The 13,826-nt window shown below is 39.5% G+C and overlaps 1 protein-coding gene across 1 annotated transcript in view; it reads right to left on the bottom strand.

Moving 5' to 3' along the window:
- The window catches only part of chd1 (chromodomain helicase DNA binding protein 1), a 44,213-nt gene that overhangs the window by 4,393 nt on the left and 25,994 nt on the right, over nt 1-13,826 (bottom strand). Inside the window, exons 19-28 of the mRNA XM_051938364.1 lie at nt 11,339-11,487; nt 11,100-11,196; nt 8,939-9,034; nt 8,667-8,843; nt 6,138-6,298; nt 6,014-6,055; nt 5,807-5,940; nt 2,090-2,228; nt 642-792; nt 67-189 (exon numbers count right to left, since the gene is read on the bottom strand). Coding sequence (XP_051794324.1) covers nt 67-189; nt 642-792; nt 2,090-2,228; nt 5,807-5,940; nt 6,014-6,055; nt 6,138-6,298; nt 8,667-8,843; nt 8,939-9,034; nt 11,100-11,196; nt 11,339-11,487 — 1,269 coding nt within the window. The remainder of the gene's footprint in view (nt 1-66; nt 190-641; nt 793-2,089; nt 2,229-5,806; nt 5,941-6,013; nt 6,056-6,137; nt 6,299-8,666; nt 8,844-8,938; nt 9,035-11,099; nt 11,197-11,338; nt 11,488-13,826) is intronic.

Genomic DNA, 13,826 nt, shown 5'->3' with positions numbered 1-13,826 from the left:
TTATGTCTACAAACATTCTTTTAGTGATGTAGAGGAAGCTTGATACACAGTGACAGTCAAACTTACTGTCCCTGCTTGTTTCTGTGCTTCTTTTTTGGCCAGGTCCTTGCTCAGTAACTTGATGAGGTAGTCTGCTCTAGTCTGTAGCTGTTTGGCCTGTGGCTTCTTGTCAGGGTCGTCTGGTAGGAGCTGATCAACATGAGAGACAGTATTGTGTGATTTTAGGAAAACATGACATTTAAGTATCAATATGTAAGAATTAAATGGCGACACAACAGTAATAAATCAGTGTTCCGAGTTTAATAATGTCATTTCAGCCAAAAATTATGCGTGAATTCTATAATTTAATGGAATATCATATATATTCCTCCCAAAGTCATGTTATAAAGGACTCTAAAATACAGGAATTAAGCAACTGAAGAAACGATATAACGCATGCAATAAAGTAACAGAAGATTAGATGAAATTAAATAAAAAAAATAAGCTAGATAAATTAATTTTAAAAAGAAAATAATAATATATGACTTGATTGAATTGAAGAGACATTAAAACATAAAAATATGTAAATAAATAGATAAATCAATAAACAAAATTAGTTCTAAGGAGAGAAATTGATAAACATACGCAGAATCTGGACTAACCTTGTGTGTGAGATTGAGGTCCGGGTCCATCTTAATCATCTCCCAGCTGCCATAACCATATTCATAAATACCTATGAGAAGGCTTGAGTCGTCCTCCTTCCCCCACTCTATGTCAAAGTGTGCTGCCTTTGAATGGCATGGAATCATATACCTAATCAAACACACACAAGTAAAACAAATTTATTTTTATCTGTTTGGTCACGTTATACTTGGCGACAGGACTAGCAGATGTAGAAAAAAATATGAGAATGTGTGATTAATAGGCTTGGGTTATTGTATATGACACTATTCATAAATTAAATATACGAATGAGAAAACAATGTCACACATGTATGCCACTCCAGGCCTTGCTTTGTGGTATTGTCAAATACCAATTACCTGTCCAAACTTTCCTGGGATTTAACACCTGTAAATATACTATGTTGCACGAATATAACAATCCAAATGATGGATTTTGCATAAGTTTTCTGGCATGATGAAACCATTCAGACAATTCCTTCAGATTCTACACTGAATGCTTATATACAGAGAGATTTATGGTCAAGGGCAATTTTTTGATTATGCCAGAAGAAAGAGCAAATCAGGGATGGGAACAGCAAGTTCTGATTCCAGCGGAAAGTTGTTGACGGGGGGGGGGGCGGCCGCGGCCGCGCAGCAACTTCCAATCGCTGGGCCGTTTACAGCTTGTTAATGTCGTTAACAAGCTATCGTTAACGTCATTACCATCTTGCGGGAGTATCAGCGACAAAGTGTTCAAACTTCAAATGAAATCCGCGGATCCTTGAGATGAAATCCGCGGATAATTCCCCATCCCTGGCAAATGTTCTTTCTCAGCTCAGCTACTTGCCTGTTTCTCCAGTTGTCTGTATCATGACTGTCTAATGGCACAAGGTGTGCACTACTGTATATTACATCAATAGACCATTATCTCTGTTAGTGCCATAGACAGTAGTATATATTACATATGTTCTGGATGGCACTAAGATGCTTCTGGAATTTATTTTGTTCTCTCTCGCAGTACCTTTCTGCAGGTTGGCTCTGGAACTGCATGTTATCTATCTACGGTTACAGGCCTCGCCAACCTGCTAAGTGTAAATTGTTATATTGTTTGTTGTTTCGTTCATCATTTCTCTCTCTGCTCTTCCTTCACCTCAAACAGTCGACTCCCTGAGTGGTTCTGATGAATTTTTGTTCTTATTAAAAGTGAGCGTTTCTTCTCGGTTGTTAACAGCTGTTCAATAGTTAATTGTTGAGTTTCTCTCTATAATATTGGAAGACACTAATAGGTAATGTGCCCTGAGCTGAACTGAATAGAGTTGAATACAATGATAGATCAGAATTCTGCGATGCCACCATGCCTAGTCAAAACTTCATACAAATAACACATCAACAAAAAAAGCATAAAGTCCACTCTTTGAAAATATTTGACTAGAGATCAGGAGTCTTACTTCTTTCTCTCTTCAGGGTCAGCTGGAATAGCCTTGTGGAGTGGCGCTAGCTCTTCCTCGTGGGAGATAACAAGCTTGGCATTCACCTGGACTCCAGATATCCTGAATGTAGGGCCTTTCACTTTTCCTCTTCTGCCTCCTTATGATCAAACAAATGAATAAAGAAAAAGTAGTTGCATGATTTAATAGCCATTTAATTTTGTATGAAACAGGAGTTTAAGAAAATGAATTCACATCTGAGCGACATGATGCTGGACTGTTAGTACACTTTGAGATTTTTTTTGCCTAAATGAAAAGTGCATTACAAATAAAATATACTGAACAACAAAACATCGGTGGTGGATGGCTCCCATCCCATCTGTAGGACAGAAAAATTCAGAAAATCTTCCTTACCATCAACAATTAGATTATTAAATTCTAAAGCAAACAGATGAGATACTAAACAATTGCATTTCCCTTTGAGGATTAATAATGTTATTGTATTGTATTGAATCCAACTGAGATGCTGTGGAAAGACCTTAAAAGGGCAGTTCATGATCAAAAACCATCTAATGTGGCTGAATTAGCACTATTTTGGTGAAAAGTGGGTCAAATTAAATTGGCCATGTAAAAGACTGATCACAAGCTATCACAAACTATGAACTACAGTTTTTGCTCTTAAGGGTGTCCCAACAAGTTATGAGGTTTAGAGGGTCAATAACTGTTTCACTGGGACAATATACGTTTTAAATAAATCTTTAATAAATCATTTAAAAACTGCATTTTGTGTTTTGTGGGTAATTTCTCTCTAATATTCAATAAATATAAGTATCACGGTAATGATCTGGAACATTCAAGTGTGAGCAATATGCAAAAAATAAAAGACATCAGGAAGGAGGCATATACTTTTTCACAGCCCTGTAGATACAGTGCCTATCATAAGTATTCACCCCCTTTGATGTTTTACCCTTTTATTGCTTTCATAAATCAATCATGGTCAATAAAATTTAGCTTTTTAACAAAAACATTGATTGGAAAAAACTCTTTAATGTCAAAGTGAAAACAGATTTCTATAAAGTAATGTTGATGAAAGAAAATTATATAAATGAAAATAATTGTTTGCATAATTATTCACCCCCTTCAAGTCAGTATTTAGTAGATGCACCTTTGGCTGCAATCACAGCAGTGAGTCTGTGTGGATAGGTCTCAATCAGTCTTGCACATCTGCCCACTGCAATTTTGCTCCATTCTTCTTTGCAAAACTGCTCAAGCTCTGTCAGGTTGCGCAGGTATCGGGCATGAACAGCCTTTTTCAAGTCCAGCCACAAATTCTCTATAGGATTGAGGTCTGGGCTTTGACTCGGCCACTCCAGAACATTTACCTGGTTCTTTTTTAACCATTCCTGTGTCGCTTTTGCAGTATGTTTTGGATCATTGTCTTGCTGGAAAATAAATCTTCTCCCAAGACGTAGTTCTCTTGCAGACTGAAAAAGATTGTCCCCCAGGATTTCAGTGTATTTTGCAGCATTCATTCTGCCCTCTATCTTTACAAGCCTTCCAGGTCCAGTTGCTGAGAAACATCCCCACAGCATGATGTTGCCACCACCATGCTTCACAGTGGGGATGGTGTGTTTTTGGTGATGTGCAGTGTTTGGTTTCCGCCAAACATGACGTCTTGTCTGATGGCCAAAAAGCTCAATTTTGGTCTCATCAGACCAAAGAATCTTCTTCCACTTGACCATGGAGTCTTCCACGTGCTTTTTGGCAAACTCTCGTCGAGATCTAATATGACTTTTCTTCAACAGTGGCTTTCTCACTGCCACTCTCCCATAAAGCTTTGACCGGTGAAGAACCCGGGCAGCGGTTGCTACATGCACAGTCTCTCCCATCTCAGCAGCTGAAGCTTGTAACTCCTTCAGAGTAGTTGTAGGGGTCTTGGTGGCTTCTCTCACTTGTCTCCTACTTGCACGGTCACTCAATTTACGAGGGCGGCCTGATCTAGTCAGATTCACACAAGTGCCATATTCCTTCCATTTCTTGATAATTGATTTCACTGAACTCCGGGGGATGTTCAGTGCCTTGGAAATGTTCTGGTAACCATCCCCTGAATTGTACTTCTCAATAACCCTTTCCCCGAGTTGCTTAGAGTGTTCTTCTGTCTTTATGGTGTAATGGTAGCCAGGAATACTGATCAACAACTCTTTGGACCCTTCAGACACAGGTGTTTTACAACTCAATCACTTGAAACACACCCACACCACTCAGGTGATCTTCATTTCACTAATTGTGAGACTATTGGCAACAATCTGATGGACCTCTATTGAATTAGACCATTAAATTAAAAAGGGGGTGAATAATTATGCAAACAATTATTTTTATTTATATAATTTTCTTTCATTAACATTACTTTATAGAAATCTGTTTTCACTTTGACATTAAAGAGTTTTCTCCAATAATTTTTTTTTGTTAAAAAAGCTAAATTTTATTGACCATGATTGATTTATGAAAGCAATAAAAGGGTAAAACATCAAAGGGGGTGAATACTTATGATAGGCACTGCACAAAACAAAAAACAAGTAAAGAAAGTAGACTGCTTTTTCAACACAGTATCAAATGAGGCTGACCCCATTTTCACAATATTCTATTGACAGTCTTTCAGAGTGCATTTAATGTTATTCATAGAAGTGAAAAGAAAGCACCTCGTAGAGCTACAAGGTAGGAGGACAATAGTATTTTGAATATTTGAAATCTGCAGCTGGATCCCGATTGACATCTTAACATACACCATCCATCCATAAAACTAAAACAACTCACATTGATCATCTTGTTACAAGGCAATTTTCTTCTGGGAAACAGAGGGTCTTTCACTCCATGACAGCAGCAGTTTCCACCCAACAGGACAATGTGAATTGACTGTGATCTTAAAAATTGCTCAGTAGTGGCTCAGCAAAGAGTTCAAGGCCATACCTCTAAACTCCCCAGATTTCAATTCACTCAAAAAAAAATTCATGGAAAACAACAGAACAAGTTCAGATCAAGGACAACCAATCCAACATCCCAGAGGAACAAAAGCCTTCAATCTCAACATCCCAGTGTCAGACACCACAACCCCCCCTAAGATGTCTTGTGTCCATATCTTGATGGATCAGAGTTGCTTTGGCAGTACAATGGGGACCTATACAGTATTAGGCATTGGTTTATTGTTGTTCCTGTCTGATGTATGGTGTGTGTGCCTTTGCAGACTCAGGGTTTCCACGTCAGTTTGTACATAGGCTGAATGTCAAGATGCTCTAGTGAACTGGAAATAAAGCCTCATAATTCATCCATCCATTATCTATACACCGCTTATTCCCCATTTGGATCACTGGGAGCCTATCTCAGCTGACTTGGAGCAAGGCAGGGGACATCCTGGACAGGTTACCAGTCTATCACAGGACTACACTACTGACAAACAATCACACTCACATTCACTCCTATGGACAATTTAGAGTTACTAATTAACCTCAGCATGTGGAGAAAACCCACATCATGCAAACTCCATGCAAAAAAGATCCTGGAAAGGCCGGGACGTAAACCAGGGATCTTCTCGCTGCAAGGCAAAAGTGCTAACCACCAATCCACTGTACAGACCCTCATCATTCAGTGATTCAGAAATTAGATCTAGTGGTACACTAGCATTCTAACAACTGTATTTCTATTTTTTTCTTATCTTTAAAACATGAAGATCTGTTTTGTTACCTGAAGTCTTCTCAGGTCCACAGGGATTTTCTCGTAGTGTTCTGACACATCCGTTGTGAACTGTCTCTGCCAAGCGCTTTAGGTCATGTTCAGATTTATCCACAAGTTCAGCATCGCGAGCAATAGCGTCCAATCTGAGAGAAGGCACGACATTTTGCAACTTGTTGTTGTTTAAAGAAAACGGTGATTTATTCTAATGTAGCTTACCTTTCAAGGGGTCCCCCAAATTTTTTGTAACTCTTGACAAACCTGTCAGAAGTTCACAAATATGTTAAAATGAGTTTGTGTTGAAAAATAGCTATACAAACAAAATTCCTGAAGATATATTCACCTCCGGATTTCAGCATCGCTAAAACCCTTGATATTCTCTCGTGGAATGGTCCGAGGTCGCCCTCGTTTCTTTGGCCTCTTTCGGTCTGAGGGGGAGTCACTGTCAGACCCAGAGTATCTCCTGTTCCTGCTCTGCCGGCCCTCGTTAGCGTTAAAGCTGATCTGTTAACACAAACCAAGAGAAATGACCTGAATCTTTCTGAAAAACCCAAAATGCATAATGCCACTTAAGTGAACATGTCTTCTAAACTAAAAACCTAAATCACAAGTCAGAAGCAGCCTTGCCATTGCTTTGTCAGTGTCTATACAGAACAGGGTCCCTAATCTTTCACTGAAATTATTTTCCAGGACTTCTTCAGGACATTTTCAGTCGGTACAGACACACGTTATCACGTCATACATCAATACATTCTTGTCCCCCTCATTCTTTGGAAGTGTTCTTTACTACAGTTGTAACTCGCATTTACCCAGATTGTTTCTTCTATATTACTTAGACAGTTGATGTGCAGTCTATGGCTATAATTTATCTATGAAAAATACTTATGACAAATGTATCAAAGAATAATGCAAACACACTGACAGATTACAGGGTAGCACTTCACTAGCATGGCAAACTGGAGTTACAGTGTTCAACTGGGTAATTCCCAACTCAACTTTCTCTTCTCTCTTACTTTCTCTGGTGCAATTCATTTAAAAATATTTGTATATTTTCAATAAATCACTGAAAAACATTTTTTTGTTTCACTTCAGTTTACTGCATCTTTAACATACAGTCTATAACTAAGAGGTGTAGTGAGCAATGTCACCGTGATGTCACCATCAAATGGAGGTGAAAAGTCCGCTACAGAGACTTTATGTATCTGTGTTGACCGGCATCTTCGACTGAAAGTTTGATTCCAGACATGAAGCGCTCAGCTGCACCTCAACTGTTGTGGGAAGATGAAGTTTATGCGGACACCACCACGCACCTAGTCAGGGGAATGAATTGATGTTTAAGTAAAAGTGCAGGTGTCGTAACATCCACATCCCCCCGGGCTGCTATGCCCATGCTAGCTATTCAAACGAAGATGTCAGTGCTACATTCTTCTCATTGTAAGGGTTGCCCTCTTCCCTGTGGTCTCTGTGCAGATCTCACTCTGTTGACAACCACTTTTATTGGAAATTAACGAGATTAGGCCAACATGAGAAGTCTTTAATCACTCTAATTTCTTCTCTCCATCCATCTGTGCACATAATAGGACAACAGAATGCCTAATGATGTTTTCATTCTCTTATTTTGTCAGACAATAAAGCAAGTGTAACATACTGAGTGAAACGTGGCCCATTAAGATTACCTGGTAAGCTCCCGCTGTGCTGAAATCAGAGATGTGTTGCATCTCGCAGCGTACAGCCAACTCAGTAACGACACACCCATTAGAACGCTGCTCTGCCTGTCACTCAACGGAGGACAGAGAGGAGCCTGTGGCCGCCCACAGGGGAGAAAACCCTCGCACTCGTGGACCAACACTAGCCACGCTTTTCAACTTTTCAGGGCGGCATAGATCAGTGGGTAGAGTGCTTGTCTCGCAACCGGAGGGTTGCGGTTCGATCCCCCAGCCCGTCGTGCTCATGTCGAGGTGTCCCTAATTGCTCCTGATGGGGCGTGGTTAGCGCCATCAGCTCCCACCATCAGTGTGTGAATGTGTGTGCTCCAGGGGCGCTGTACCGCGGCTGACCCTGCGCTCTGACCCCCCCAGATGCGAAAATCAGAATTTCCCCTCGTGGGATTAATAAGGGACATAAATGAAAAAAATTACAGTCACTAGTTTTGTCTCTAGGCGATAAGTCAGGGTCTGAAAAGTCACAAAATGTAGCGACAAAGTCAATTGGAAGAACTGGGTTGCAGAACTGCTCAAAGCAGAAAAGCAAATTTGATTGGCTGGTAGCGTCACGTGGGGCACTGCACCAGCTAGAAGCAAAGAAGCGCTGTTATATATAAATTATGTGTCTTAATGTTGCCCAGAAGATAAGGTGACAACAGACATGCATGTGCCGAACTTTTAACCCATTTGCATTGACAGGGGGAGGATAAATATTTTTCCAGGATAAGTTAACCATTTCCAGAACGTTTGACCTTTTTTCTCATTTCGTTAGCCTAATAGCATAATTGCCGAAGTCATTTTTTGGCCTTCATGACTTAGGCAACTATGCTATTAGGCTAACGATTTTCCATATGTTTTCCATGACTGGAAAATTGGTCAATCATTTTCCAGAACGCGTGGGAACCCTGCAGAAGGTAATGAAGCACTGTTTTCAGCTATAGGTAATCCATGTTTTACAAACCCTGAGAGCCTATTATACAATCACTGTAGTTACACATGTCAAAAACAAATCTGAGCTTGTGCTTATAATTGTGTTTATACTCCTACAGCACAAGTAAAATACAAGCCATTATGGTGCCTGCAAAGACTGGATATGTCAATAAAAGCATGCCTAAAAAACCTTCTATGCAAACATATTGGGATTACATTAGGAACTTTTGCTTGTGTACCTGTTTGGCACAATTTCTCATGCGTGGGAGCATGTAGATTTCTTCCAGCTCCTTCTGTCTCTCCTCCTCCTCCATCCTCCTCCTCTGTTCCTCAGGAATGATGTCATCCCAACTACGCTGACTTCGTTCAGAGTCAATGTCTATTTCCTCATCCTCCATCATGGAAAAGTTGGCCACCTATATAGACATAAGGTCAACAAAGGTCTGAATAACAGAGGATGCCAATTTTAGGTCTTCAAAAAAAATTTAAAAACAAGAAGATTTCTTTCAACCTTGAACTGAGACAGCAGTTCTTCTCCAACTGTAGAGGGTCCAGGGTCATTCTCCCTGGTCTCAGCTCTTTTGAGGATTTCATCAATGTCCATTTCCTATTGAGCAGAACAAGTCATTATGAGGTACTCGAGATTAATTCAAAACAAAGACTGATTATGCACATTATATTAAAAAAAGTTTGAGATTTCAGATGTTTAGATTCTTATCCATCACAATCATCAGGGAAGCATCTAATTAGCCCCAATTTATTCTAAAGCATGATAACCACAAATAAGCAGCTGGAAATAAAAAAATAATTCTTCACTGACAAGGCACAAAGCACAACATGCTATGGCTTACAAAGAGACAGAATGCACCGAGACATTCTAAATCAACAGACGAACTGTGTCAACTTCTATAGTGATATGACCTGTACAGTACCAGTTCAAAGTTTGGACATACCTTCTCATTCAATGTTTTTTATTTATTTTAACTATTTTCTGTTGTGTAGATTTTATACTGTAGACATCAAAACTATGAAACAACACATATGGAATTATGCTGTAAACTAAAAGTATTAAACCAGAACATGTTTCATATTTTCGATTCTTTAAAGTAGCCCCCTTTTGCTTTGATGACAGCTTTGCACACTCTTAGCATTCTATAAATCAGCTTCATGAGGTAGTCTCCTGAAATGGTTTTGAATTACCAGGTGTGCCTTGCTAAGAATCATTTTGTGGAATTTCTTGCCTTTCTTAATGGGGTTGTGACCATTGGTTGTGTTGTGCAGAGGTAGGGTTAGTACACAGTGGACAGCCCAATTTGACTACTGTAGTAATCCATAGTGTGGCAGAAAAGAAAAGTTTAAATCTGCACTTTGGTCTGATGAGTCCAAATTTGAGATTCTTGGTTCCAACCACTGTGTCTTTGTGAGACCAGAGAAGGAGATTGGATGGTCTCTGCATGCATGGTTTCCACTGTGAAGGATGGAGGAGGAGGTGTGATGGTGTGGAGGTGCTTTGCTGGTGACAGTGTTGGGGATTTATTTAAAATTGAAGGCACACTGAAGCAGCATGGCTACCACAGCATCCTGCAACGATGCCATCCCATCCGGTTTGTGTTTCGTTGGACCATCAAATGGCCCTTACAGGCTGTGTAAGGGCTATTTGGCCAAGAAGGAGAGTGATGGAGTGCTGCATCAGATCACTTGGCCTCCACAGTCACCTGACATAAACCCATTCCAGATGGTTTGAGATGAGATGGACTGCAGAGTGAAGAAAAAGCAGCCAACAAGCATCACCACTTCTGGGAACTCCTTCAAGATTGTTCGAAAACCATTTCAGGTGACTACCTCATGAAGCTGACAGGGAATACCAGGAGTGTGCAAAGCTATCCTCAAAGCAAAAGGGGGCTACTCTGAGGAAAGTTAATGTAAGCTTACTTTCATCATAAGTTTAAAACCTCGGTTCTCAACAATGGAGTATGGTCGTACGATCTGCTGCTATAAAAACACCAATAGACTTGGTTATTGCTTTATCCCGTTCTTAATTGCTAGGCAGGGTTTGATGAAATGATGTTGGGAGCATTGTTTGTACAGTTTGCTGTTAGGTTGCTGTTTTTACTTGCGGCGGGGATAGTTATGCTTGGATGGTGCTTTTTCAAATGTGTGTCTAAGTTTGACATTTTGTGGGATGCATAGTTTAGGACTGCTTCAGTGTCAACTTACGGTTTTAGTCTTGTCCACTTGTTTTTCCCTTTCTCGTACTTCACTGGGAAACCAAAGTGATCCCAAACGGGTGATTTTAATGACGCCGGAGTGTCTTCTCGTTTTTGCTAGCATTAGCCATGAAGCGCCAGCAGGAGAATACCGTTACATCCTGTGGTTCACTAGAAACTCCTACTTGTTTTTAGTTCCGCAATACTGCGCGACTGTGAGCAGGAGAAGGCCCACCGCAACTGTGGGCACTATGAAGTTTTAGGTTTCGCAATTAAAACAATTCTGTACATTGGCCATTCTTAATAATCCTAAAATTTTCGTACCGTGGTACACCTCTGTACCGAACCGAAAGAGCCTGTACCGAACAGTTTGGTACGAATACGTGTACCGCTACACCCCTCATGTTCAAACATTCGACTGTCAAGTGTGTATATAACTGTACATACAATTGTGTATGTACATACCTGAGGCTCCTGCTCTTCACCTTCTGGTTCTTTGAAAAGCTCCTCAGCACCAAATTTCAGGATGGCAGACAGCTCTTCCTTATTGAAAGGTGCTGAACTGCAATAACAAACACAATTAAATGAAATCTAGTCATTTCAGTTTTTGAGTGTAAACAATCACAGAACATTTAGTTCAAGAGGAACATAAGAAAAAGGAGAAGAGCTGTTTGAGCAATAGAAATGTGGTATATGTTGCTTGCCTGGAGGGAGCAGCACCAGTATGGAGGACAGTTTTCCCTGTGGTGTCCATCCTCTGAATGACAAGGTGGTCAAGCACCATTTTCTTCTTTGCCCTCTCAATGATGTCCTCTTCTACTGAACCTTTTGTCACCAGACGGTAGATATTCACCTGCCAGTTCCAAAATCGAGCAGTGAGATACAAAACATACTCAGGGCTTAAAGTGAGAAAAAATCCTGAGCCTGAACTTCTAAGATCCAATTTATAGTGTCAATAAACGTATTTAAATGTGTTTTAAAACGCACTAAAACACAATATATATGAGATTCTATTAATTCAGAGCAAATATGAGGTCATCTGGTGGAAATAATGCCCATTATGATCCCACTATTTTATTGTTGCTCAAATGTAAAACCTTACTCGGCCAAAACTTAAGGCATTTTAGAAAGTGCCCCAAGTCAGATTTTTTTTGTGTTGATGTTTCAATACCACATCACTATAATTGCAAAGATTTATTTTAGTGTAAAGGGGAAAAATCATGAAAACCAAGTACATGTATTATTAATAACTTTTAATAATTTTTATCTCTTCAGTAGATTTAACAAGAACTCAAAACAACACCAACCACAACAAAACTGCTACAAAACTATGCTGCTTTCCTTCATACGGCACAATTTTTACTTACAACATTATCTCAAGTGTCAGTCTCAAGAGAATATTAAGTGCTTGGAGAATACTGTTTGAAAAAGTCATTTCTTTTTTCGTTTTTGCTTTGTTTGTGAATTTTCTGAACATTTTCTTTTTAACATGTTCAAAATGTTGTTTGTTGAAATAAACTGCAAAACACAGACAACAGAATTAACTTGTTTAATATTCTCTGGAACACTACAAGAGAATAAACTGTCATATGTCACTTGCTATACCAACTTTGTATTTAATCAGGTAATAAAAGTACTAGTATTAACTCTTTAATGCAATTTTAGTTATTGCCTCACAATATAAATAAGTTGATCATGACGCTGACTCTCTCAAACTCTGTAACTAGCAAAGAAATTCGGGCCTTCCTGATCTGGTTTATCTGGGTCCTGGCGGCAATGGACTGCTCATGCTGAAGAACTTCTACTCTGGCCTTTTCCTCTGGAGTCAGCCCATTTCTCACAAAGATCTGATTAAGAAGCCCTCTGTAGCACATAACCACACATACGCAAGTTAGTAACTGCTCATTTGATAAACCTCAATAATCTGTGTGATTAGTTTAAATCATTTGATTTTCAACTTGAACTGACACACATTTTGTTTGTTTTTGATAAGGGAAAAAATGTATTCACTGTATAATTTGTTCAGTTGGCTTTCAATTTAAATGTTTCTATTTTTTTATCTATATTTTGGGAAGAAAAAACGGTGAAAGCAGCCTAAGAACATTCTTATTTAACTATCTATCCATTATTCATTTCACGCAACCCATACGTTCATTCTGTTCTTACTAACAATATTTGTTTGAGATTGGAGAGTTTTTGTTTGTGGCTAGACATCATTCGGATGCAAAAGGTCCGAAAATCTGCTGAGAGCTATTTAACTCATTATTACAAACATCCTATATGTCCTCAAATAAAAAAGGTTAATATCACCTAAGCTACATTCAGTTTGTGCATATTTAACTAAACAGATGTTCTGAGGAAAATAATGGGACAAATCCGTATGGCTTGATGTTTGATTTTTTTTCCTTTCAAAATAAAAGCCAACAAACTAAATAGCTGTTTCCTTTTGTCGTTGTAAAACACATGGAAAATGTTTAAAGATTAAGAATTCAAACAAAATCAACAACTTCTGTTTTTGTTACTTTTTAAAATTCAATACATAAGCCCGTTTGTTTTTATTTTGTGGCGAAACCATGGGGATTGTGGGACATGCACGCGCATCGCCACTGACGCACTTACGCCAATGGGGCGAGTCAACGCACCACGGCTCAGGGATTGCGGCAGCGGCAGCGGCTGCTCTCTTTGTTAATCAGCAGAGACACATCCTCTCTCCTCTGTCACACAAAGTCTGAGCAAACTTTAGTATCTGCGTCTTTGGGCTAAACACAAGCTCCAACGCTATTGACCAGTGATCAGCTGCTCGATACTTCACCGCACCACTCACAGATTGGAGCTCCGTGCGCTCTGGAGAGACCAGGCAGCCACAGGGCTGGGACACATGTGGAATGGGTATACAGTCCAAGCAGAAATAAAATAAATAATATGCAATATATATCAATGTGTTTCCAGTAATTCCCTTTAAATATAATTACAAAAAACACCAACAAATTTTGCAAATTTGGATTTTGTTTGTGGGATACTGTTATTTCTTATCAGTGGCTCAGCAGCACTGACGATGCCGAACCAAGAGGGCGCAGCATATCGTGCGCCCAGCAGTCGATGCGCACTCGCAGTTAGAAAACTGTAATTGTATAAAAGTTCTATCAGAAAGCCGCATGCCTGGACAGAAGGTGTATATTTTTTAATGTAGGA

This window comes from Acanthochromis polyacanthus, chromosome 18 (assembly GCF_021347895.1).
Source record: "Acanthochromis polyacanthus isolate Apoly-LR-REF ecotype Palm Island chromosome 18, KAUST_Apoly_ChrSc, whole genome shotgun sequence".
Lineage (NCBI taxonomy): Eukaryota > Metazoa > Chordata > Actinopteri > Pomacentridae > Acanthochromis > Acanthochromis polyacanthus.
The sequence above is the reverse complement of the archived record's forward strand: the minus strand, read 5'-3'. Positions and strand labels throughout refer to the sequence as shown.